Source organism: Megalobrama amblycephala, linkage group LG7 (assembly GCF_018812025.1).
Source record: "Megalobrama amblycephala isolate DHTTF-2021 linkage group LG7, ASM1881202v1, whole genome shotgun sequence".
NCBI lineage: Eukaryota > Metazoa > Chordata > Actinopteri > Cypriniformes > Xenocyprididae > Megalobrama > Megalobrama amblycephala.
This window is the reverse complement of record NC_063050.1, coordinates 26,569,465-26,593,223: the sequence shown is the minus strand read 5'-3', so window position 1 is coordinate 26,593,223 and position 23,759 is coordinate 26,569,465. Positions and strand designations below refer to the sequence as shown.

The 23,759-nt window shown below is 39.7% G+C and overlaps 1 protein-coding gene across 1 annotated transcript; it reads left to right on the top strand.

Moving 5' to 3' along the window:
* The first annotated feature begins 237 nt into the window (after positions 1-237).
* tesk1a (testis associated actin remodelling kinase 1a) lies at positions 238-22,469 on the top strand. The gene is made up of 11 exons (XM_048196759.1): positions 238-513; positions 974-1,516; positions 9,872-9,993; positions 10,194-10,242; positions 10,325-10,471; positions 16,923-17,005; positions 17,192-17,282; positions 17,370-17,453; positions 17,751-17,837; positions 18,001-18,097; positions 18,478-22,469. Exons 2-11 carry the CDS (start codon positions 1,352-1,354, stop codon positions 19,521-19,523), a joined length of 1,971 nt encoding a protein of 656 aa, XP_048052716.1. The 5' UTR covers positions 238-513; positions 974-1,351; the 3' UTR covers positions 19,524-22,469.
* Positions 22,470-23,759: the final 1,290 nt, after the last annotated feature.

The window sequence follows — 23,759 nt, the reverse complement described above, 5'->3', positions numbered from 1 at the left end:
GTTAAGCAACTCCAGAGCACTGGTCGCTCATTGGCTCGTATGCTTGATTGATGTATAACGCGGCCAATCAGAAGCCCAAATACGAAAGCTCATATCACGATTAAAAGCAAATGTAAAAAACTTATTCTTGCTGTGCAAATTTTGGCTAAAATTCATATTGCGCCGCTTTCGAACTCATTTAAGCAAAGATTTTCATGATTCGCAGCCTGTGGCGTCACATTGTTTTGTGGACTGTCATTCTCCTGAAAGTACCTAAAGTGCAGAATCACACCGGCATACGTTGGAGCTTTTACTGCGCATGCTCGACGCGCAATGTCCAGCCTTGCCAAGACCTGCCCCTATTCTTCACCAATGAACGGAACGGGCAAATTTACAAGCGGTGTAAGCGTTACACTATGGCCGAGACGGACAGTGACAGCTTGCGAACGAGATGTTGACAAAACATTGAAGATCTGCTAAATGCAACGTTGGTCCTCAAACGAGAAAGTGTTTTCTTCGATCTGCTGAAATCAGGTACAGTGCCATAATGTTCGGTGGCAGCCGCATGGGCCCGGCTACGTGCATGCCGTCCTTGGTTGCATGTGCATACTTAAAAGATGCTTTTATTATAAATTCGCATGTATAATAGAAAATAATATTAGGTCTGCAAAACGGTAGTCGCTATAAAAATCGTTAAAAGCGAAACATAAATTGCATTCAGAGCAAGCCCTGACAGCGGTCATGTCAGAAACAATCCGCAATGGATCCTCTCTGTAGCCAGACTTGACAGATGGTGCGGACACACCGCATTTCTTGCTGCCATTGGAATTATTTTGCTGTATTATTTAAAGAGCTTGAAATAAGATTGGTCCATACTGCTGGAATGATTTTACTCGTTCTTGCTGTCGTCATTTATTGGGCTTCATTTGATATATCAGCCCATGTCTATTTAAAAAAGGAGCAATGAGACTTATTTTTAAACCTTTTTTTGCAGGTGTTGTAAAAACCGGTGGGAGTGAAGCTACTGGCAAGCTGGCGACAGATATTGGGGAGGACAGATCTGCTTGTGAACTGTGAGCGATAACGCGCGACCTGTCTGGAGTAAAGACTGATTTAACGACCGGAATATAGGAATATGAAACATGGCATCATTCGCGAAACAGCCCGAGCTCACTCTTCATCATGTGCACTTATTTGCCCTTTTTGGAGAATATTTAATCCGGTAATTGTATGTGGTACACAGGATTGTACACCATTTACTAGTATTGAGCTGTTTTTGTAAGTGATTATTTGTAGTGCATCATCTCACTCGGGATATGGATATTTGGACTTGGCTGCGCTGAAGGGACCCGCTGCCTGCCTGTCCATCATAATGGATCAAGATGATAACCAAGAACCTCTGCATGCCCTTTACGGGCCTAACCGGATGCGGCCGTCATCGTACCGGGCACTGCGAAGTGCTGTGTCCAGCCTGGCACGAATCGATGATTTTTTCTGTGAAAAAATCGGTTCTGGGTTCTTCTCAGAAGTGTTTAAGGTAATCTTTCCCCTTTTTTTACACTTTAAAAATTATTTTCATGATTTGTCATAACAACATTTTTTCTTCTGTCAAATCAACTTAATTAATGTGGTTCAGATAACATAATATTTTGAGTTTCTGTTGATTAAACTAATCGCCTTCATTGTATTAACTCAAATTTTTAATTTCAATGAATTTTAAAGGGTTAGTTCACCCAAAAATGAAAATTCTGTCATTTATTACTCACCCTCATGCCGTTCCACACCCGTAAGACCTTCGTTAATCTTCGGAACGCAAATTAAGATATTTTAGTTGAAATCCGATGGCTCAGTGAGGCCTTCATAGGGAGCAATGACATTTCCTCTCTCAAGATCCATAAAAGTACTAAAAACATATTTAAATCGGTTCATGTGAGTACAGTGGTTCAATATTAATATTATAAAGCGACGAGAATATTTTTGGAGCGCTAAAAAAACAAAATAACGACTTATTTAGTGATGGACGATTTCAAAACACTGCTTCAGGAAGCATCAGAGCACAAATGAATCAGTGTGTCGAATCAGCTGTTCGGAGCGCCAAAGTCACATGATTTCAGCCGTTGGCAATTTGACACGCAATCCGAATCATGATTCGATACACTGAATCTTCCTGAAGCATTGTTTTGAAATCGGCCATCACTAAATAAGTCGTTATTTTGTTTTTTTGGCGCTCCAAAAATATTCTCGTCGCTTTATAATATTAATATTGAACTGTGTATTTAAAGGATTAGCTCACTTTCAAATGAAAATTACCCCAAACTTTACTCACCCTCAAGCCATCCTAGGTGTACATGACTTTCTTCTTTCTGATGAACACAATCGGAGTTATATTAATAAATATCCTGAGGCATCCGAGCTTTATAATGGCAGTGAACAGGGGGTATGAGTATGAGCTGAAGAAACTGCATCCATCCATTATAAACGTACTCCACATGGCTCCACAGGGTTAATAAAGGCCTTATGAAGCGATGCGTTTGTGTAAAAAAAAATATCCATATGAAGTAAAATATATAGCTTCCATCAGACCGCCTTCCGTATTCAACGAACGAAGAAAGTGTAAAACTCTTACAGTTCAAAAATCTTACGCTATGTCCTATGCCTTCCCTATTCAACTTACAGAACTGACATGATGCCAGTTTACACTTTCTTCGTACGTTGAATACGGAAGGCGGTCTGGCGGAAGCTAGATATTTTACTTTATAACTTGTTAAATATGGATATTTTTTTACACAAACGCATCACTTTGCTTCAGAAGGCCTTTATTAACCCCCCAGAGCCGCGTGGAGTATGTTTATGGTGGATGGAGGCACTTTCTTGAGCTTCATACTCATTGGTCCTGCTCACTGCCATTATAAAGCTTGGATGCATCAGGATATTTCTTAAAATATCTCAGATTGTGTTCATCAGTAAGAAGAAAGTTATGTACACCTAGGATGGCTTGAGTAAAGCTTGGGGTAATTTTCATTTGAAAATGAACTAATCCTTTAAAAAAAACATACATAGGTCCTAAAGTCTCATGAACTACAGAGTGTAATAGCTTTAGTTATCACTGCTTCTCAATCATCTTGTGTTGTATATAATAGCACAGTGTCATACGTATCCATGTTAAGAGCAACAGTGTCTGTGATTAATGATAAGACAGGTCGGTTCCACTCGACAGCATAATCAGATTACCAACCTGCCCTAATCTGTCTGCTTCATCACAGAGGGGTATGTGTGTGTTTGTTGGCCTATGTCTGCGTCGACTGTCTCAAGTCAAAAATACTCCTTTCATCTAAAAGTTTTTGCCTCTTTCAACAGTTGGTAGCTCCGATTTTCTTCTTTGAAAGCAGATAATGAAAAAATATTCTGGGTTATTTGTTTAAAACATAATTTTGATGTAAGTGAAACCTGACCACAACTGACTCTCATGAAGTTCAAACCATACCAAATTTAATAATTAACAAAAATAGTAAGACACTCGTTTTATACTTTTTAAGAATATTATACTTTTACAGCTATTTAGTACTTGTTGTTTATTCTTAATTAGTGGTTGGTTACATCAGTATTACAGATATTATTTTTTGCAGTAGTAAAGCTATGTGAGCATGACTAATAGGCCTAACTCATGAGGTCTGAAAATATGTGACGCATGACTTTTATTGCTCTCTATAAATAAAGAAAAACAGCTGTTTTGGCACAGATTCTGCAGAAAGCTGTGCATCTTACTTTTAAGAAATTTAATGTTTCATGAAAGTGGTTTGTGCCAAACTGTCAGTGGTCTTTTTTCCTTTTTCGAAGTCAGCATTTATTAAAGCATTTTTGGAATAAAATGGTGTCATAAAAGAATTACGCCTGACTGACAAATGAATCTTTGTTAAGGGACAGAGTATGAAATATGAATTATCGTTGTAGTTATAAATCAAAGTCAGTCCAATATCTGATTTATACACGTGGGATGATGAATGCTGTGGTGTTTGGTGAAGGATCATATGTGGGAGTGGGTGAAGCCCTTGTTTAGTTTTGCGTGTGACGTCGTATCCTGGAATCCAGCTGGTTAGGTGGGATGACTGGAAATCCAGAAAGCCTATTAGTGCCTAATGACTATTAATACTCAGCATACTGCACTGGATCTCTGTCTTACTCTCTCACACTAATACGAACCAAAAAGCCATATTTAATTCAGACGTAAAGAGAACTGTTGTATTATTGTAAATAAAAATCACAGCTTCTCTATTCATCACTAGGTTTTCTATCCTCAACTCCTCTATTTGCCTCACATTAAATGGCATACTTCAGAGTAATTCTGCTTTGTAGGGCCAGAAAAAGCTTTAGATACTCTTGTACAGATGTACAGGTCATCTACACGACTGAATGGCATGATCCATCAAGCACTTAGGCAGCTGTGAAGACCTGCTGTGGAAGTTTTAGGCACTCTGGTGCAGTGATTTACCCTGGAAAAAATTTGTGTAATAAAAAAAAAAAAAAAAAAAAAATATATATATATATATATATATATATATATATATATATATATATATATATATATATATATACATATATACATATATACATATTACTATTATTTTACTATTATTATTTTATATATTAATAAATATTACACAAATTATTTCCAGGTTTTATATATATATATATATATATATATATATATATATATATATATATATATATATATATATATATATATATATATATATATATATATATAGGAAAGGTATTGTTACGGTATGGTGGTGTAGAGATGAGGCAGATACGGATTTCCACAATAACATAGAACTTTAATCAAACAAAGGCAAGGAGAAACCAAACATACGCTTAACACAAACAGAGAACGGACGAGGAGTGAAGGGAGTGAGTGCAATATATGGGAGTGCAGACAATAGAGTCCAGGTGCAGGTGATGAGTGCTGATGAGGAGCTGACGAGGGAAGTGAGTGCAGGTGTGGAAACAGGAGGATCTTGGGATATGGAGTCCAGGGAAACAAGGGTTCTGTGACATTACCCCCCCCTCCCGGTAGGCGCGTCCTCGCGCCGTAGATGAAACAACCGGGAGGGGGGCGGGCGCCCTGGAGACCTCAAGCTGGTGCAGGGGGAGGAGCAAACTGGAGTGGAGGTCTCCAGGGCAGGTTCAAAAGCCATGGCGGGTCAGGGGCTGAAGGCAGCCATGGCGGGTCAGGGGCTGAAGGCAGCCATGGCGGGTCAGGGGCTGAAGGCAGCCATGGCGGGTCAGGTGCAGCGGGCAGCCATGGCGGGTCAGGTGCAGCGGGCAGACATGCAGCGGGCATACATGGCGGGTCAGGTGCAGCGGGCAGCCATGGCGGGTCAGGTGCAGCGGGCAGCCATGGCGGGTCAGGAGCCGAGGGCGGCCATTGCGGGTCAGGAGCCGAAGCCGAATTGTCGCCGAGCCCAGGCGGCGCTGAAGGACCGGCGGGAGATGGCGGAACCAGCGGCTCCGCCGACCGAAGCGCAACCGGGGCTCCAGAAGGCCGCAGTTGAACACAGACGACAGACAACAGAGTGAACACCAGGGGGAGTGAGGAAGCCAACTGGAAACGAGGGACGGAGGGACGGAGCGGAGACGGAGGAGTGCAGTCCAGAGGGGAGGGCAGGCTGACGAGGGACCAAGGTGTGAACGGGGGCAGGATGGAGACTTGTGAGGCTGGAGGACTGATGGACAACGGTGGAGACGAGGGAGGTTGGAGCCAGGGTGAAGGTAATCGCCCAGAGGTCTGAGGTGGAGATCTGGGCGAAGGGGCTTGAGGTGGAGGTGCAGTGAGTACATTAGTGGGAGGAGGCGGGAGAGGGAGGCAGGGAGGGAAAATAGTCTTTGCAAAGTTCATAATTGGAGCAGAGGGCTCGGCGGCGGAGACTGGCGCTGCTTGCTCGGCGGCGGAGACTGGCGCTGCTTGCTCGGCGGCGGAGACTGGCGCTGCTTGCTCGGCGGCGGAGACTGGCGCTGCTTGCTCGGCGGCGGAGACTGGCGCTGCTTGCTCGGCGGCGGAGACTGGCGCTGCTTGCTCGGCGGCGGAGACTGGCGCTGCTTGCTCGGCGGCGGAGACTGGCGCTGCTTGCTCGGCGGCGGAGACTGGCGCTGCTTGCTCGGCGGCGGAGACTGGCGCTGCTTGCTCGGCGGCGGAGACTGGCGCTGCTTGCTCGGCGGCGGAGACTGGCGCTGCTTGCTCGGCGGCGGAGACTGGCGCTGCTTGCTCGGCGGCGGAGACTGGCGCTGCTTGCTCGGCGGCGGAGACTGGCGCTGCTTGCTCGGCGGCGGAGACTGGCGAACTTGGCTCTGCGGAGACTGGAGAACTTGGCTCTGCGGAGACTGGAGAACTTGGCTCGGCGGAGACTGGAGAACTTGGCTCGGCGGAGACTGGAGAACTTGGCTCGGCGGAGACTGGAGAACTTGGCTCGGCGGAGACTGGAGAACTTGGCTCTGTCCAAAAGTCTATAAGCCAGGCCACCTCACTTGGTGGCACGCACAGGGTTGGAGCTGCAGGCTCGGAAAGGGCTGGAGCGGGCTCGTTCATCCCCTCAAATACAATTAAAATCCCCACAGGCACTGGAGCTGGCTCTGTGGGGACTGGAGCGGGCTCTGGAGAGACTGGAGCGGGCTCTGGAGAGACTGGAGCGGGCTCTGGAGAGACTGGAGCGGGCTCCGGAGAGACTGGAGCGGGCTCCGGAGAGACTGGAGCGGGCTCCGGAGATACTGGAGCGGGCTCTGGAGATACTGGAGCGGCTTGCTTCCTCCTCCTCCGCTTACGGGACCCAGTTGAGGATTGTGGGTTCCGTGTGGGGCAGGCAGGGAGTTCGCTGGAGGGGTATGCGGAGGAAGCCGGAGGTTGACTGACTGGCCCGGCCAACCGTGTCTCTGGATGGACTAGAGACAGACACCCATCCTGAACCCAATCAACGATAAATTTGGAATCATTTAACCACAAAATGGAATTTATGGTTTCGCTTAAGGAGAAACGATAATCGGGTTCACTAAAACGGATGGTGTCATCATCTAGTCCATCCAGAAACAGGGAGATCAAAACTGCTTCAGGCCAGTCAGACACATAAGCGAGCTCAACGAACTCCTCCACATACCTCTCCAGCGAACGACCAACCTGCAGGAGCCCGATGAGGCGATCGCCGGCCGACAGATGGATGAGAGGCATAGGAGGAGCACGAGCCAGGAAGCCAGGGAAAGTCTCCATCTTTTTTTTTTTGTGGAAAATCCGGTCGTTTTTGGTCCGTTCTTCTGTTACGGTATGGTGGTGTAGAGATGAGGCAGATACGGATTTCCACAATAACATAGAACTTTAATCAAACAAAGGCAAGGAGAAACCAAACATACGCTTAACACAAACAGAGAACGGACGAGGAGTGAAGGGAGTGAGTGCAATATATGGGAGTGCAGACAATAGAGTCCAGGTGCAGGTGATGAGTGCTGATGAGGAGCTGACGAGGGAAGTGAGTGCAGGTGTGGAAACAGGAGGATCTTGGGATATGGAGTCCAGGGAAACAAGGGTTCTGTGACAGGTATAAGGACATTAACTTTATATATAATAATATATAATAAAAAAATGTTATAAAAAGGTTATAAAACTTGTTTTCAGAGAATGTATCTTGAAATATAAGTGTATCACTCGTTAAGAACTAAATGTTAATAAATGTATTATTTTATGTTCATATGTATCCATGATTTTCATGAGAATATGTAAAAATATGAGTTATAAGCACCCTAGAGCTTCTACATGCAGAAACTTGATACTGATGTGCAAAATTATTATTTGTGATTTTCACTGAAAAAGACTATGGAATTTTAAATCAGAAAATCAACCTATAGATTTAACTCCTGTATTGGAGTATATATAGGCTGTTTTCAGTATATTGCAATTAAAGAAATACAATCACAGAAAAAAATAATCTTCTGTGGACAAAATACATTATTAATATAGACTGATCACGATCAGGCATAACATTATGAGCACTGACAGGTGAAGTGAATAACATTGATTATCTCCTCATCAAGGCACCTGTTAGTGGGTGGGATATATTAGGCAGCAAGTGAACATTTTGTCCTCAAAGTTGTTGTGTTAGAAGCAGGAAAAATGGGCAAGCGTAAGGATTTGAGAGAGTTTGACAAGAGCCAAATAGTGATGGCTAGACGACTAGGTCAGAGCATCTCCAAAACTGCAGCTCTTGTGGGGTGTTCCCGGTCTGCAGTGGTCAGTATCTATCAAAAGTGGTCCAGGGAAGGAACAGTGGTGAACCGGCGACAGGGTCATGGGAGGCCAAGGCTCACTGATGCACATGGGGAGCGAAGGCTGGTTCGTGTGGTCCGATCCAACAGATGAGCTACTGAAGCTCAGATTGCTGAAGAAGTTAATGCTGTTTCTGATAGAAAGGTGTCAGAATACACAGTGCATCGCAGTTTGTTGCGTATGGGGCTGCATAGTTGCAGACCAGTCAGGGTGCCCAAGCTGACCCCTGTCCACTGCTGAAAGTGGGCATGTGAGCATCAGAACTGGACCGCGGAGCAATGGAAGAAGGTGGCCTGGTCTGATGAATTGTGTTTTACATCACCTGGATGCCCAGGTGCGTGTGCTTCGCTTACCTGGGGAACACATGGCAACAGGATGCACTATGGGAAGAAGGCAGGAAGAGGCAGTGTGATGCTTTTGGCAATGTTCTGCTGGGAAACCTTGGGTCTTGCCATCCATGTGGATGTTACTTTGACACGTACCACCTACTAAGCATTGTTGCAGACCATGTACACCCTTTCATGGAAACGGTATTCCCTGGTGGCTGTGGCCTCTTTCAGCAGGATAATGCGCCCTGCCACAAAGCAAAAATGGTTCAGGAATGGTTTGAAGAGCACAACAACGAGTTGAGGAGTTGACTTGGCCTCCAAATTGCCCAGATCTAAATCCAGTCGTGCATCTGTGGGATGTGCTGAACAAACAAGTCCGATCCATGGAGGCCCCACCTCGCAACTTACAGGACTTAAAGGAACTGCTGCTAACATCTTGGTGTCAGATACCACAGCACACCTTCAGGGGTCTACTGGAGTCCATGCCTTGATGGGTCAGGGCTGTTTTAGCAGCAAAAGGGGGACCAACACAATATTAGCAAGGTGGTCATAATGTTATGCCTGATCGGTGTATACTGCCTTATCTTCTTTGACCAAAGAAAACTTTATATTATCAACTGCAGAGGTGCCCAAACTGCTACTACAAAGGGCCAAAAATCAAACTTGTTTGAGCGCCATGGGCTGAAAGTAAATGTTGCATTATATCCCTTATTTTATATTAAAATGGACATTTTACAAAAATGTTAACGCAAAAAGATTAGTTAGAACTTTATGTTTAGTTAGTTAGTTAGTTTATGATTAGTTAGAAAGTTATGTTTCAGTGGTGTGTTTTTCCCACCCTCTTGTGATATGGCATGGAGGGCCAAATCAAAGGTCATTGACCCTGATTTGGGCATCTCTGGTCTACTACATGTGTCATACAAAAGATTTATTTTTAGTAGTGTCACTGAATCCGTGTGTGTGTGTGTGTGTGTGTGTGTGTGTGTGTGTGTGTGTGTGTGTGTGTGTGTGTGTGTGTGTGGATCAGGTATTTTGATCTTGTGGGGACATTTTTTGGTTCCCATTAGAAACATGGATTTTTTGAAAAATGTAAAAATGCAGAAGGTTTTCTGTGATGGGTAGGTTTAGGGTTAGGTTTAAGGGATAGAATATAGAACGTTGGGGATAGTATATACAACTTTGTCATCTGAAGACTCAAGTTTGGTTTGAAGATGAAAAATAGTATAAAAAACATTGTCTATGTGTGTGTATTCTGCAGGTGCAGCACAGGATCACAGGCCAGGTGATGGCTCTGAAGATGAACACAATGGCCAGTAACAAAGCTAACATGCTGAGAGAGGTGCAACTAATGAACCGCCTTTGCCACCCCAACATCCTCAGGTGTGGCACTCACCATTTTTTCCTCTCTTTTTTTTTTTTTTTAAACAAAAATTAGGGAGTACTTCTCTCTGCATGCATGGAATGCTTTAAATCATGGAGGAATTATCCAAGGTTAAGATGCATATTCACAAAAGGAATGCAAACAATGTAAATAAATAAAATAATAATAATTTCAATACTCACCTTGATGTCTTTCTTAGGTTTTTGGGTGTATGTGTTCATGAAGGACAGCTTCATGCTCTTACAGAGGTAAGACATTGCACAGAAATCCTGACTACAAGAGTTAATCCTGGTTGATGTGATAATAACTGTAGTTTGACTACATTTACAGTTCATAAATGGGGGCAACCTGGAGCAGCTGCTGGACAGTGACATATATCTTTCATGGACTGTGAGGATAGGTCTGTCTCTGGACATTGCAAGAGGGCTGCAATATCTACACAGCAAGGGCATTTTCCACCGAGATCTTACGTCTAAGGTACAGACATTGAATTTCAATTCACTTATTTATTCTACCAGCACAAGGGTTGCCAATTTGAGCAAAGGAAAACAAGGGACAATCTTGGTTCTTTATAGGAAAATAATGGACAATATAAAGGACACTCAAAATATTTGTACTGTACCATGTAGTCTATGTCATTTCAGGGCTTGTTTACACCTGGTATTAAGATGCGTTTTAGTTGATCGGCTCACAAGTTAACAATTCTAAATACTAGGGCTGGGTATTGACACAATTTTCACGATTCGATTCCATTACTATTCACATGCTTTCGATTCGATTCGAATTCAGTATCGATTATTTTGGATGTAGTATTTCAGTTACAGTACATGGCAAATTTTCTAGAGGAAAAAAATATCTCAACTAATGCAGTAAACTACACATGTAAGTCAGTTGGTACTACTATAATAAAATTGAAGGTTAAATTAACTTATTTATATACAAACACTTAAATTACACTCAATGATTTTTTTATTATAAATAAAGTTTAGAATTACATTATCATATTTCTACTCCAAAATTATACTCCATCTACTCCAAAATATAAACATTTACATAGTGGCTGTCATAACTGATTTATTCAAACATGCATTAAATATTGAAGAACATTAAAAATTATAATGAATATCTAACGATGCATAGCTATATTTATCAGAATGTTGCTTTCTAGAGCGGTGTTTCCCAACCCTGTTCCTGGAGGCACACCAACAGTACACATTTTGAATGTCTCCCTTATCTGAACCATATATTTCTGGTCTTGGAGTTTCTACTAACGAACTGATGAGTTGAATCAGGTGTGTTTGATTAGGAAGATTTGGAAAATGTTCACTGTTAGTGTGCCTCCAGGAACAGGGTTGGGAAACACTGTTCTAGAGTACACTTTTGTAGCTGACTAATGAGGTTATGTTCACTGAATATGTTTTTCTGAGGTAAATGTGACATTACGTTACATTGTTTACAAGTTGATTTATTGACATCTTTCTGAGGTTAAACACTGATTGAGCTATTACACGAGACATGATATGGATTCCGGTAAGTTGTACTGTATATTTTAACATACCTTCAGATGTTTAGTCGTGTTTATTTCGTGCTGTAACTGGTATTAAAGCGGAGGAGAGGATGTTCACATGCGCTCGTGCTGCCGCTTCTCTGTAACTGAGGCGCTAAAGTGATCTGTCACGCCACATTAAACAGTGCCAAAACAGTATTTATTTTTTAAATCTCATAATAAGATGGACGTCATTTGAAATCTGAGACTTTGATTCATATCAAAAGTAACAAAGCACAAAGATTATTGCGATTTATTGGATGGGAGGCGCTACATATTCTGCTCATTCATTAACTGAAAACAGACTAGACTAATCGATTCTTAGGATTTAAGAATCGAAATTGCTTCTTAAAAATAAGAATCGATTAAAATCAAGAAATCGATATTTTTTACCCAGCCCTACTAAATACAGATGTAAACAGGTTGTAAAACATTTTGGGCTTGTCCACTTTCTACCACTTCCAGAGGTAGTCGAAAATGCATTTGACCGGATTGCTTTCATAGTGGAAATGCTCATGTGGTCAAATGCATTCGAACAGAGCAAAAGACCACCTACTCTCCTCTTACTGACCTAATGTGTAAACATTATGGAAAGTGCGCTAGCCAGACGGGATTTAAACTTTGTCAGCTGAAGACACAAGTTTAGTTTGAAGACAAAAAATGTACCAAGCACAATGTTCTCTCACCATTCCTTATTTCTAACACACACTCACCGCGTTCGGCCGGTCTTGTGGCTGTCATAAAAGGAACAAAAGCTGCTGCTCTCTGTGTGGTTTTCCGTTATTTTGTCCATTAGATCGAAAAATCTGAAAAACCCCATACTTTTACATGCCCATAGACCCTCCCCTTGAAGAAATCAGGAGAGAAGTGGTTGAAAGTGGACAAAAGAGATGGATTAAAATACCAGGAGTAAACAGTAATGTGTCTCTCTCACAGTACCGCAGCTCCCTATATGCAGAGTACGCAGTTTGCGTAGGGCACCAACTCCCAGGGGGGGCACCACCTTTGCTCAAAAAAAAAAAGTCTAAATATATAAATAAACTAATATTCTGTAGGTAATATAGTAATATTACTATTTTATAGTAACATTAACTTAAAAATAAATGTGAACAGAAACATATTAAAAAGAATTATTGAGAACGCAGTAACTTAAACACACGCAAGACGCAATTCCCGCTTCGCCCCCACCCCCACCCTGCGCTGAGAAGCGAAAAAGAAAAGAAAACAAGATTAATTACGTGCATCATTTTTGGTAAAGATATTTGTAGCCAGATTTCACGATTCCTCAATTTATTTTGAGTGCTCAATTTCACCAAAATATAAAATAAAAAGTAAAATCATAATTAGACCATTTTCTAATGTTTCATGATATATTAAACAATTTAAAATATGATAACATAGCATAACATAGTGCTATCATATATAAACCTACGCTAACATAGGAGAATACTTGTTTCTAAATGTTCAGGTTTCAAAATAAAAGTTTAAACCCTCACTCTGACTCTGCATGTTTTGATAACATGTTCTTGTTGAAGAAATTACAGTGGCTGCAGCATTTATATCATAAAGATGTGGACAAATATTAAAGATTAAGTGGACATTTCATTTGAATTAAATGTTGTTTATCCAATATTAAAAAAGGATTTGATCATGCATTTGATCAAACAATAGCAAGAAGTGTAACAACTACAATCACCTAGCCGCCGGCGCCCTCTGCAGGCATTTGATATAGAAGTTGATTGTTTACATTATGTATTACATTATGTATTTTGGCAGTGTTGTTAAAAAAACATACAATAACTTGCTTTTTTTATATTTGTTGAAACATTTATTACTGCCTCTTTGTTATTATATAGCCTATGTATTTTAAGTCATTTTAAAGACTGTTGTTTGCTTAGGTCTATTTTTATAACCACCAAAAAAAAAAAAAAAAAAAAAAACGGTACTGAGTTTGTGGAGGGGGTTGGGAGGCACAACAATACAGTTCTGCTTAGGGCACCCATTTGGCCAGTAGCGGCCCTGCTCCCTCGTCAACTTGTGATCCGATTGACCAAAACACCTCTTAATACGAGGTGTAAACAGGGCCTTGGTGTTTGCAGTTAAGTAAGTGTGCAATTGTTTTGCCTGAATTAAATGCTAGAAAGGAAATCTCTGACAGGAAACATTTGTTTTGCTTAACCTATTTATGTACAATAAATATTATCATTATAATAAATATTTAAAGGTGCCCTAGAATGTTTTTTCACAAGATGTAATATAAATCTAAGGTGTCCCCTCAATGTGTCTGTGAAGTTTCAGCTCAAAATACCACAGATTTTTTTTAATGAATTTTTTTATCGGCCTATTTTGGGACATCATTAACTATGCACCGATTCAGGCTGCGGCCCCTTTAAATCCTTACGCTCCCCGCCCCCGAGCTCTCGACTAAAAAACAGTGCATTTACAAAGTTCACACAGCTAATATGCTACACTGTTGGAGAGATTTATAAAGAATGAAGTTGTGTTTATGCATTATACAGACTGCAAGTGTTTAAAAATGAAAATAGCAATGGCTCTCTTGTCTCCGTGAATATAGTAATAAACAATGGTAACTTTAACCACATTTAACAGTACATTAGCAACATGCTAACGAAACATTTAGAAAGACAATTTACAAATATCACTAAAAATATCATGATATCATGGATCATGTCAGTTATTATTGCTCCATCTGCCATTTTTCGCTATTGTCCTTGCTTGCTTACCTAGTCTGATGATTCTGCTGTGCACAGATCCAGACATCCTGCCCTTGTCTAATGCCTTAAACATGGACTGGCATATGCAAATATTGGGGGCGTGCATATTAATGATCCCGACTGTTACGTAACAGTCAGTGTTATGTTGAGATTCGCCTGTTCTTCGGAGGTCTTTTAAACAAATGAGATTTATATAAGAAGGAGGAAACAATGGTGTTTGAGACTCACTGTATGTCATTTCCATGTACTGAACTCTTGTTATTCAACTATGCCAAGGTAAATTCAATTTTAAATTCTATGGCACCTTTAATTTAAAAATAGGGATTAACTACAGCTACAGGTTTTATTGCACTATGCAAAAAAAAAAAAAAAAAGCATAGAAAACAAAAAGCTCACAGGAAAAAAACATACATTGACTACAGCACAAGTTATAAATATTTAGTTGGGTTCATAATTTCTTCTTATGACAGCCTAGACAAAAATTATGTCCGCACAATTTGGCATGTTTTATTGCATTATCACAAATAAAATAATTGACTCCATGCACGACGACACAATATGCTTAGAAAATCTTTAGCAAATTTTTAATAATTTAAATAAAGGGTGAAAAAGTCAATTTACATAGGCTGGTTATCACGTTTGGCCACTAATGTTTATATATATATATATATATGCATTGTCTTGTGAAAAATAAAGTACACCCTTTTGAATTCTATGGGTTTATGTATCAGGACATAAAAAATCATCTGGTCCTTGTCAGGTCTTAAAATTAGGTAAATACAACCTCAGATGAACAACAATACTTAACATATTACACCATGTCATGGTTTATTTAACAAAAACTAGGCCAAAATGAAGAAGCTATGTGTGACAAACTAAGTACACCCTTACTGCTCTCATAGGAATTAAGAGTGTAAGTAACAGTCGGGCACTGCTAATCAAATGTCTTTGATTAACTCATCATCAGCAAGTGCGATAAAAGTTTTGGCAGTTTGCTGGTCTAGAGCATTCTGGTGTGTGTTTACACCTAATGCCAAATAGGAAAGACATCAGCAATCTTAGAGAAGCAATTGTGGTCCTACTTTATATTAGATGATAATATATAATATATTATAAAAAGTAAATATATCCCACCTAATATAAATTGGGACCGCAATTGTTGCTGCCCATCAATCTAGGAAGGGTTACAAGGCCATTTCCAAGCAATTTGAAGTCCATTATTCTACAGTGAGATTATTCACAAGTGGAAAACATTCAAGACCGTTTCCAATCTTACCAGGAGTAGACGTCCCAGCAAATTCAGACCGTCAGACCGTGCAATGCTCAGAGAAAAAAACCAAGAGCTACATCTCAGATTCTACAGGCCTCAGTTAACATGTTAAATGTTGAAGTTCATGACAGTACAATTAGAAAAAGACTGAACGGCTTAGGTTTGCAAAGTTGAAACTGAACAAACCACAAGACTTCTGGAACAGTGTCCTTTGGACAAACGAGACCAAAGTGGAGATGTTTGGCCATAAACCAAACAGCATATCAGCACAAACACCCCATACCAAATGTCAAGCATGGTGATGGGGGGGTGATGATTTGGGCTTGTTTTGCAGCCACAGGACCTGGGCACCTTGCAGTCATTGATTCGACCATGAACTTGTCTGTATACCAAAGTATTCTAGAGTCAAATGTGAGGCTATCTGTCCGAAAGCTAAAGCTTGGCCGAAATTGTGTCATGCAACAGGACAATGATCCCAAAAACACAATCTACAACAAAAGCTGAAAATGAAAATAATCAAGATGTTGCGATGACCAGTCAAAGTCCAGACCTCAACCTGTTTGAAATGCTGTGGCAAGAGCTGTGTATAAACAGATGCCCGCAAACCTCAATGAACTGAAGCAATGTTGTAAAGAAGAGTGGGCCAAAATCCAGAACGATGCAAGAGACTGATAAAGTCATAGAGAAAATGTTTACTTCAATTTATTGCTACTAAAGGTGGTTCTACAAGCTATTGGGGTGCAGTGTACTTAGTTTGTCACACATGGCTTCTCCATTTTGGCTTTATTTTTGTTAAATAAATAATGACACAGTGTAATATGCCATGTGTTGTTGTTCATCTTATGTTACATTTAATTAATTTTAAGACCTGCTAAAGACCAGATGATTTTTATGTCCTGATATGTAAAAAAACATAGAATTCAACAGGGTGTATTTTCTTTTTCAAATAACTGTCTGCATTCGGCCAAACTGATTTGCTGAAATCAAAACGCGGATGGTGAGACAGAATTGCCACTAATAACAAGTCCCATTCACTGTGAAGTGGGAGAGATCAGAGAATGGCAGAGAATTCTGCTTGGTTTTAAAATCTTCCACGAACTGCTATTGATATACAGTATGTATGGTCTCTCATATTCAGGGGAGCATAAGCAAAATCCCTTTAAAACTAGGTGGTCAAACAACATTATTTATTATATACCCTAGACTACACTACTGCCTTTGCAGGACATTCTGCTTTTTGTATTGGTTTAATGTGAAAAAAAAAGAAAGTCTTTTTACTGTGCTTGCTGCAAATTGTTACAGTTATTGGACAAAAAGGGAAGGTTAAGACTGTACAAAATATTAAAATATACACTCTGACACATTATTCTTTTACAGAATTGTCTGGTGCGTTGTGACAATGGTGCTTTTACAGCTGTGGTTGGGGACTTTGGACTGGCAGAGAAAATCCCTGATTATAGGTTAGTGCATCCCTTATATTATAACAGAAATAATACAGATTTATGACACACATTTAACCCAGAAATACAAGCAGAAGTATGACACTTATCTGGGAAGACTATATTCAGAACGCTATTCCAAACAACCATTACAACTCAATTACTGACTGAAGAGATGCATGAAATGTTTGTCTTGCTTGTCTACAGTGATGGTGTTGAAAAGCAACCCTTAGCAGTTGTGGGCTCCCCCTACTGGATGGCTCCAGAAATGTTAAGAGGAGAGCTGTACGATGAGAAGGTATCCTGTCCTTCAAAACGAACAAATCAACGTCCAATTCTGCTCATGTGCTTGTGTAACTTTATTTATGTCATTTTCATACCATAGGCGGATGTCTTTTCATATGGAATAATCCTTTGTGAGATTATTGCTCGAATTGAGGCTGACCCAGATATCCTCCCACGGACAGAGGTACGTCATGAAACACAGAATCAAGCATAGAATCAAGAAGCTGGTTTACCAGATATAGATCAAGCCTGGAGTTTCTGTGAAAAGTCAAATAATAGCTCAATTTAATCAAAGACAAAAACTTTGGAAAACCTTGTCTGAAAGTCTTTTTTCTAGTCTATTAGATTAGAAAGTCTGTTGTTTAGGTAATTTCAAGTTTGTCTACGTGTGTATTTGTATTCTGTTTCTGAAACAATGCATGTCTGAAGATGCCTGATCAGTGTAATTCATATGAAATGCAATTTTTCTGTTTGACTGTAGGATTTTGGACTGGATGTGGACACCTTTGGGCATATGGTGGGAGACTGTCCACCTTCATTCCTTTGCCTGGCTGTCAGTTGCTGCAATGTAAGATACATACCCAAACATACAATCAAACTGTACATTCAAAAACACATAAAACTGTATGAAACTGTTCATGTTATTCACTCAGTTTTTTATGTTTTAAAAAATAAATAAATAAATAAATAAATATAAAACATTGTGTGTTTTATATCTATATCTATGGTAGATGAGTGCAAACAGTCGTCCCGCCTTCTCTGAAATAGTAGTGACACTTGAGAGGATCGAGAGAGAAAGAGTGAAGACTGAAGTTCCAGTCATCCTAGGTAAGTGTATGTTACAAATAACATAGGCATTAATTAAAGAAATAAATTATTGATTTTAAGCTCACATGCATATTTATACACTACCGTTCAAAAGGTGGGGTCAGATTTTTTTTTTTTTTGAAGAAATTAATCATTTTGGTTACACTTTATTTTAGAGTGCTGTAGTTACGTTGTACCTACTCAAATAAGTACTGAGTACTATTAATTAACTACAGGTAGTAGTAAAAACTTTTCAATGGTTGTGTACATTATATGCAAATATAAAATACACTTTTTAAAAAATACATTTACTGGTTTAAACTTATTAATTATAGGTAACTATTTTTACAACACTCTTTACCACTCTTAAAGAAATAATGTCATCGTTGTGGTTTCCTCAGAACCCATTGCCATTGACGTCAGCCCGTATAGGAGAAGAAGCTCACCATGCTATCCTGGTGACCAGCGGCTGTCACGTAGTCAGTCAGACGTATTGCCCCCTGCCACATCACCATGTTTAGGCACGCCTGCACGGGTCAACCCATTCTCTCTTCGCCAAGACCTCAACGGTGGTCGCATCAAGCTGTTCGACACCCCTAGCAAATCTGTCATCTCTCTTACCTTTACCCTTCCACCACCTCCAGACCCTTGTGCCTCCCCACCACTAAACAGGAGCACGGGGCTCAGAGGACCCCCTCGAAGGTGTCGGTCCCTGCCGTGCACCCCCGATCTGGGTCAACAGCCACTCTTACGGGACCAAGAGTACTGGAAAGAGGAAGAGGTGGAGAGAAATGAAGAACTGGGAGATGGAATGAAAGAGAAGGAGGAGGAAGGACGGCAAGATGCAGTGGAGGACTCCGGCCTGGTTCTGGACTTAGATATGGTGTCTTTAGAACGGGTAGAAGAGGAGGAGGAAGAGGTGGAGAAGGAGGGCCTGAGCCTCACAGAGCCCATGGACTGTAGTAGTTCGCCCGACACAGCAGAAGGAAACATGTCAGGAAAGCGGCTTATTAGTGGTTCTTCTTATTCCCCATCCTTACAGTCCAATGGTTGGGTTACGCCCATCTCTAACGGACCACCGTTATTACCTCCCCTTCCCCGTTTGGACAACAACAATGGACTTCTGAGGCCTGGGCGGCCCTTTGCATGGGCTAGACTGAACGGATACCGAGGCCCCGGCCCAGAGCTTTTACCGCCCACTAACGAACAAGACGATGTCATGTCATGTCCGACCTGCTGTCTGGCTGGGTTCAGCTTCCCTTCCTTGTGCCTGCGTAGAGCTCCTCCCTCGCGCCGTGGACCCCCACGACGACCTTACAGGAACTTCAACAAAGGGGAAACATCTGCAGCCACAGCAAAAGGACTGCTCTGTTGGGGAGCAACGGGTCTGGCTCCATCCAGTACAACCTGTGAGCCAGGGTTACCTCTGCCAGAGGCCCAGACCTAAAGATGACCACTGCGACATCTCAGAAACTGCTCAATATTTACAATGCAACACAGTCAGGCATCCCCGATGTCAGTATGGTTATCTTACTGGATGAAGTGTGGGTTGAAACAGTGAAATTGAGGGATAGTTCACCCAAAAAATGAAAATTCTGTGGAACACAAAAGAAGATGTTCAGACAGTGAAAGTCAGTCAGGTCCAATGTTATTTAATTGTTTGGACAAAACATTTGAAAGATTCTTCAAAATATCTTCTTTCTTTTTTATAGAATAAAGAAAGTCTTTTGACACATGGGTGAGTAAATAATTTTCTAGGGCTACACGATATATCAAAATTGCACAGGCTGCAATTGAATTAAATAAATATATGCATTACCGGTTTCAAAAGCATGTGTGTAAATGAACACAGTGCCACGCTTTACTCTGAAAACGGCAGTGCATATATTTATTTGCTGGCAACTCGCCAAAATAAAACCTTGATAGTTTAATTTTTGAAAATAAAGTAACTAAGATGCAAATATTAGTATAATAATTTGATGGTTTTACTATAAATTATAATTATTTTTATTAAATACTAAATTTTTAAATTTTACAGTACAATAGTATTATTACCATATATTATTTTTTAATAATCACAATTAACAAAACATGACAAAAACAGTGGGATTGAGGCCAGTAAAATCTCAAGTGGAAAGAGATCTGTTAAAGCTATCTGATATAGCTTTTAGTACGTTATTGAAAACACCCCAAATTTTCCCAAATTGTTCAGCCCTTAAAAGAATGGTTCACACATTTTTCAGCTTTTTAAAGGTGCGATGTGTACATTTTAGGAAGATCTATTGACAGAAATGAAAGGCAATATAATATACATAACTGTTTTCATAAATGTGTGGTGTATAAAGACCTTACATAATGGACCATTATGTTTTTTTTACCTTAAAATGAACCATTTCTATCTACATACACTGCGGGTCACCTTACATGTTAAGTCGCCATTTTGCGCCGGCATGTTTCTACAGTAGCCCTAAATAGACAAACTGCTTTATAGAGTGTATTTGCTTGGCCTGATAATCTCTGCTGTTTCAGATGACAACATTTTTGTTCTGTGTTGGCTTCTCTATATTGCAATTCTCAACTTCACCGCTAGATGCCGCAAAAAAATTACACACTGCACCTTTAAATTATTTTTATTCTCTATGCAAATGCACTCCCCTACAAAATCACCCCTTTCATGACTAATTCTTTGCAAATATAGTTATATAAGTCATCAGCTGAAAATTTTAAATCGCAATGTATATCTCTTTTTTTGTGCAGTCCTAGAATTTTCTGTTTTGAGTGAACTATACCTTCAGATGTGTGCATGAGATACACACAAGTTAAAAGTGAGAAATGAAAGGCATGCTGGTTCCATAGTGCCAGTTCTTTATCATGGTCTTTTTTTTATTACTGTAATTCAGAATAACTTATATCATCACTGTACAATACTGTCTGCTGTTTATTGGGTGCTCTTTTTGGCTCCATAAATGTTTGATTGACTCAAAGCCACTGTGTTTAAAATGAAGAAAATGAAAAAAAAACTGTGTTTGTAATAAGGGAGACCCATGTGAAAACAGTGGCATGTCAAGCATTTGTGTATATCTCATGTATTTATTTATTAGATAAGCATTCCTCTGAAAGACTGAGTGCTCTTCACTTTGCTGTGAGGGTGTGTGACACTGGGTTCTGATGTCAGACATTTGTTGTTACATTTTTGTGATACACATGTATGTTTAGATGCAGTAAATCATGGTAATTATGTAAAATGTACTGTTTAATATGCATTTTTTTTTTTTTTTTGAAAATGTTTGAGTTTTACACAAATGAAGATGTGTAGGAGTGCCTGTAGAGGATAGCAGTATTCATTTTTTATCTCCCCCTAGTGGTCAGGAGGACACGCTCTTGTTAGATCACAGCTGCTGTTATTATTTAAAAAAAACAGATTCCTCTCACATGAGTCATGTTTGAGGACATTTACCTTCACATTTGATCTAGTTCAGTTTTTTTGTGATGTTCAAGGTATGGAATTGTATTTAAAAGCAAAAGAGCATCTTGCACAAAGTGTTTTCTGATGCCATTTACTCATGACAGTTATATGACACACCTCAACAAATCTGCTTTGTGTTTCATATTCAGTCTGAGAAGTTTTTTTGCATTGCTTTTTTAAGCAGAATCTCAGACAGCCTGTAATGCTGAATTACACCTCAGAAATACGTCCACTGTATTTCCTCATGCTTGTCAACGTACTTCTGCTTATGAGATGAGCATAGGAAGTTTCTGCATGCTGAGTACTGTACAAAAGAGTGATCTGTACATATTAATGCATGACAATAGGCAAGAAGCTGTCTAGCGCATTAAAACTTCCCTTCATACTGGCATCAGAGGTGAAGTTGTCTCAAGGCGTTTTTGTCTTATTCTGATCTGAATTCAGATGAGATATGAATGCAATAAGTGCTCTTGATTTAAGCAGTAAGTTATATTTCTTATAGTTTGGCGAGTGAAATGTTAAAATAAATTAACTTGTTATAGGTTCTTGAAAAGTATGTTTTCTAATACTAATCTGAATTATAGAATTGGGCTGTAAAACTCAGAAAGCTGATAATGAAATATCTGATTGATTTATAGTTTTCCATGCACACAAGAGAACTGTAATATATACAGCACAGACATTGAGAATTTGCCTCCTTTCTGTCAGTGATGAAGTGGTGTTATAGCGGATGGGGCATGGATGGATTTGTAAGGTCCATGTTACTGTATAAATATCTGTTTCTTTCTAAGAGAGAACCTCTTTCTCTGAAAACAAAGCACTTATTACTATGATTACTGTTATTAGTTCTGGGGAACAGCAGCTTTAATAAATGTCAACGAGTTGTTATTTATGAAAATGTCATGAAATAAAAAAAGATTGAATGTAGAAACTGTCATTTTTCAGACTCTGCTTTTATCTAGGCTGTTCTGGGTTGTTTTGTTTGAAGAAGAAAAATATGTATCTGCCATAATAAAACATTTCTACTGTCAGTCTTGTTCCCATCTGACAGTTTTGCTGAGAGTATAGTGAGAGAGTGGAAATGGGATCATATGCATGCAGGCCGGATTGGAACCTGCGTATAACAGCTCTTCTGTAGGTTAATGGCACTGTCCACTCAGTTATGGCTCATCACAATGTTTTATGATTCAGCTCTGTAGCTATTACTATTTCTGTCAACATTTCAAATCAGTTTTAATGTAAAAAAACTAAAGAATTATCCCAACAGGATATACTCTTATATATATATATATATATATATACTCTATATAACTTATTTTGCTTAAAATGAAGAAAAACATGCAGAGTGAAAAAAGCAAATTGTTTACACATTAAAGCAATTCTATTGTTATTATTAAAACAAGTCTAATACTTTCTTTGTCTAAAAACTAAAAAAGACAACAGTTTAAAGACATACTATACATTTAAAAATAGAAATGCTTATGAACAAGCTACATTTTCCTTACCGTTAATTTTTATGTGGATAAGTCAAGGATTCAAGTTTATGTTATGTGTAGCAAACATTTGTTTTTCATGATAGGCAATACCACTGTTAAAATAGAATCTTTAAATTATCAAACATGTTCTTCTGATGTTCTGCTAATATGTGAGTAAACAGCATACTACGCTGGGATAATAAAACAAAGTAGTCTATAAGAATTGTTACGTACTACACCTTCAAACAACTGAACGTAACATGGAGAGCGACACGTTAATATATAAGTTCCGTCTCCTGCTTCCACAAACACACAACTCAAAGTGGAAAAAGGACAATGTTTATTTTCTAAAACAAGGATAAGTTTACTCTAATTTATGAAATGAAACAAGTGGCTCAGCATTCGTGGGTTTAAATCGGCCAAAACAATAAACAAAAGAGGTTTATTCTGCCTGATTTTAGTCATCTTTCCTAGAACAAAAGAACAAAACAAAAATATACAATTCTAATCTCCCTGCTGACCAATAAACAGGAGAAAAATAGTAATTAAACAAAAAAAGGGCCTCCCACTTCTCACAAACAGTCCACTTAAAAGGGAAATTGCAACTATAGCCTATACATTTACCGGCCTATACCGCTAATAATTCAAACTCCACACAAGGAGGTTTAAGGGGAATAGGAGCACAATACTGCAATCCGGCAATGAAACACAGTTTGAATGGTGCACAGATCACGAGCTGATT

What these genes read in the sequence shown, in the direction of transcription:
- tesk1a (XM_048196759.1), top strand. Translation starts at nt 1,352, where the DNA reads ATGGATCAAGATGATAACCAAGAACCTCTGCATGCCCTTTACGGGCCT. An exon ending in GAGAAAATCCCTGATTATAG is followed by an intron (nt 17,006 to 17,191) that starts GTTAGTGCATCC and finishes GCTTGTCTACAG; the next exon opens with TGATGGTGTTGAAAAGCAAC. An exon ending in ATATCCTCCCACGGACAGAG is followed by an intron (nt 17,454 to 17,750) that starts GTACGTCATGAA and finishes GTTTGACTGTAG; the next exon opens with GATTTTGGACTGGATGTGGA.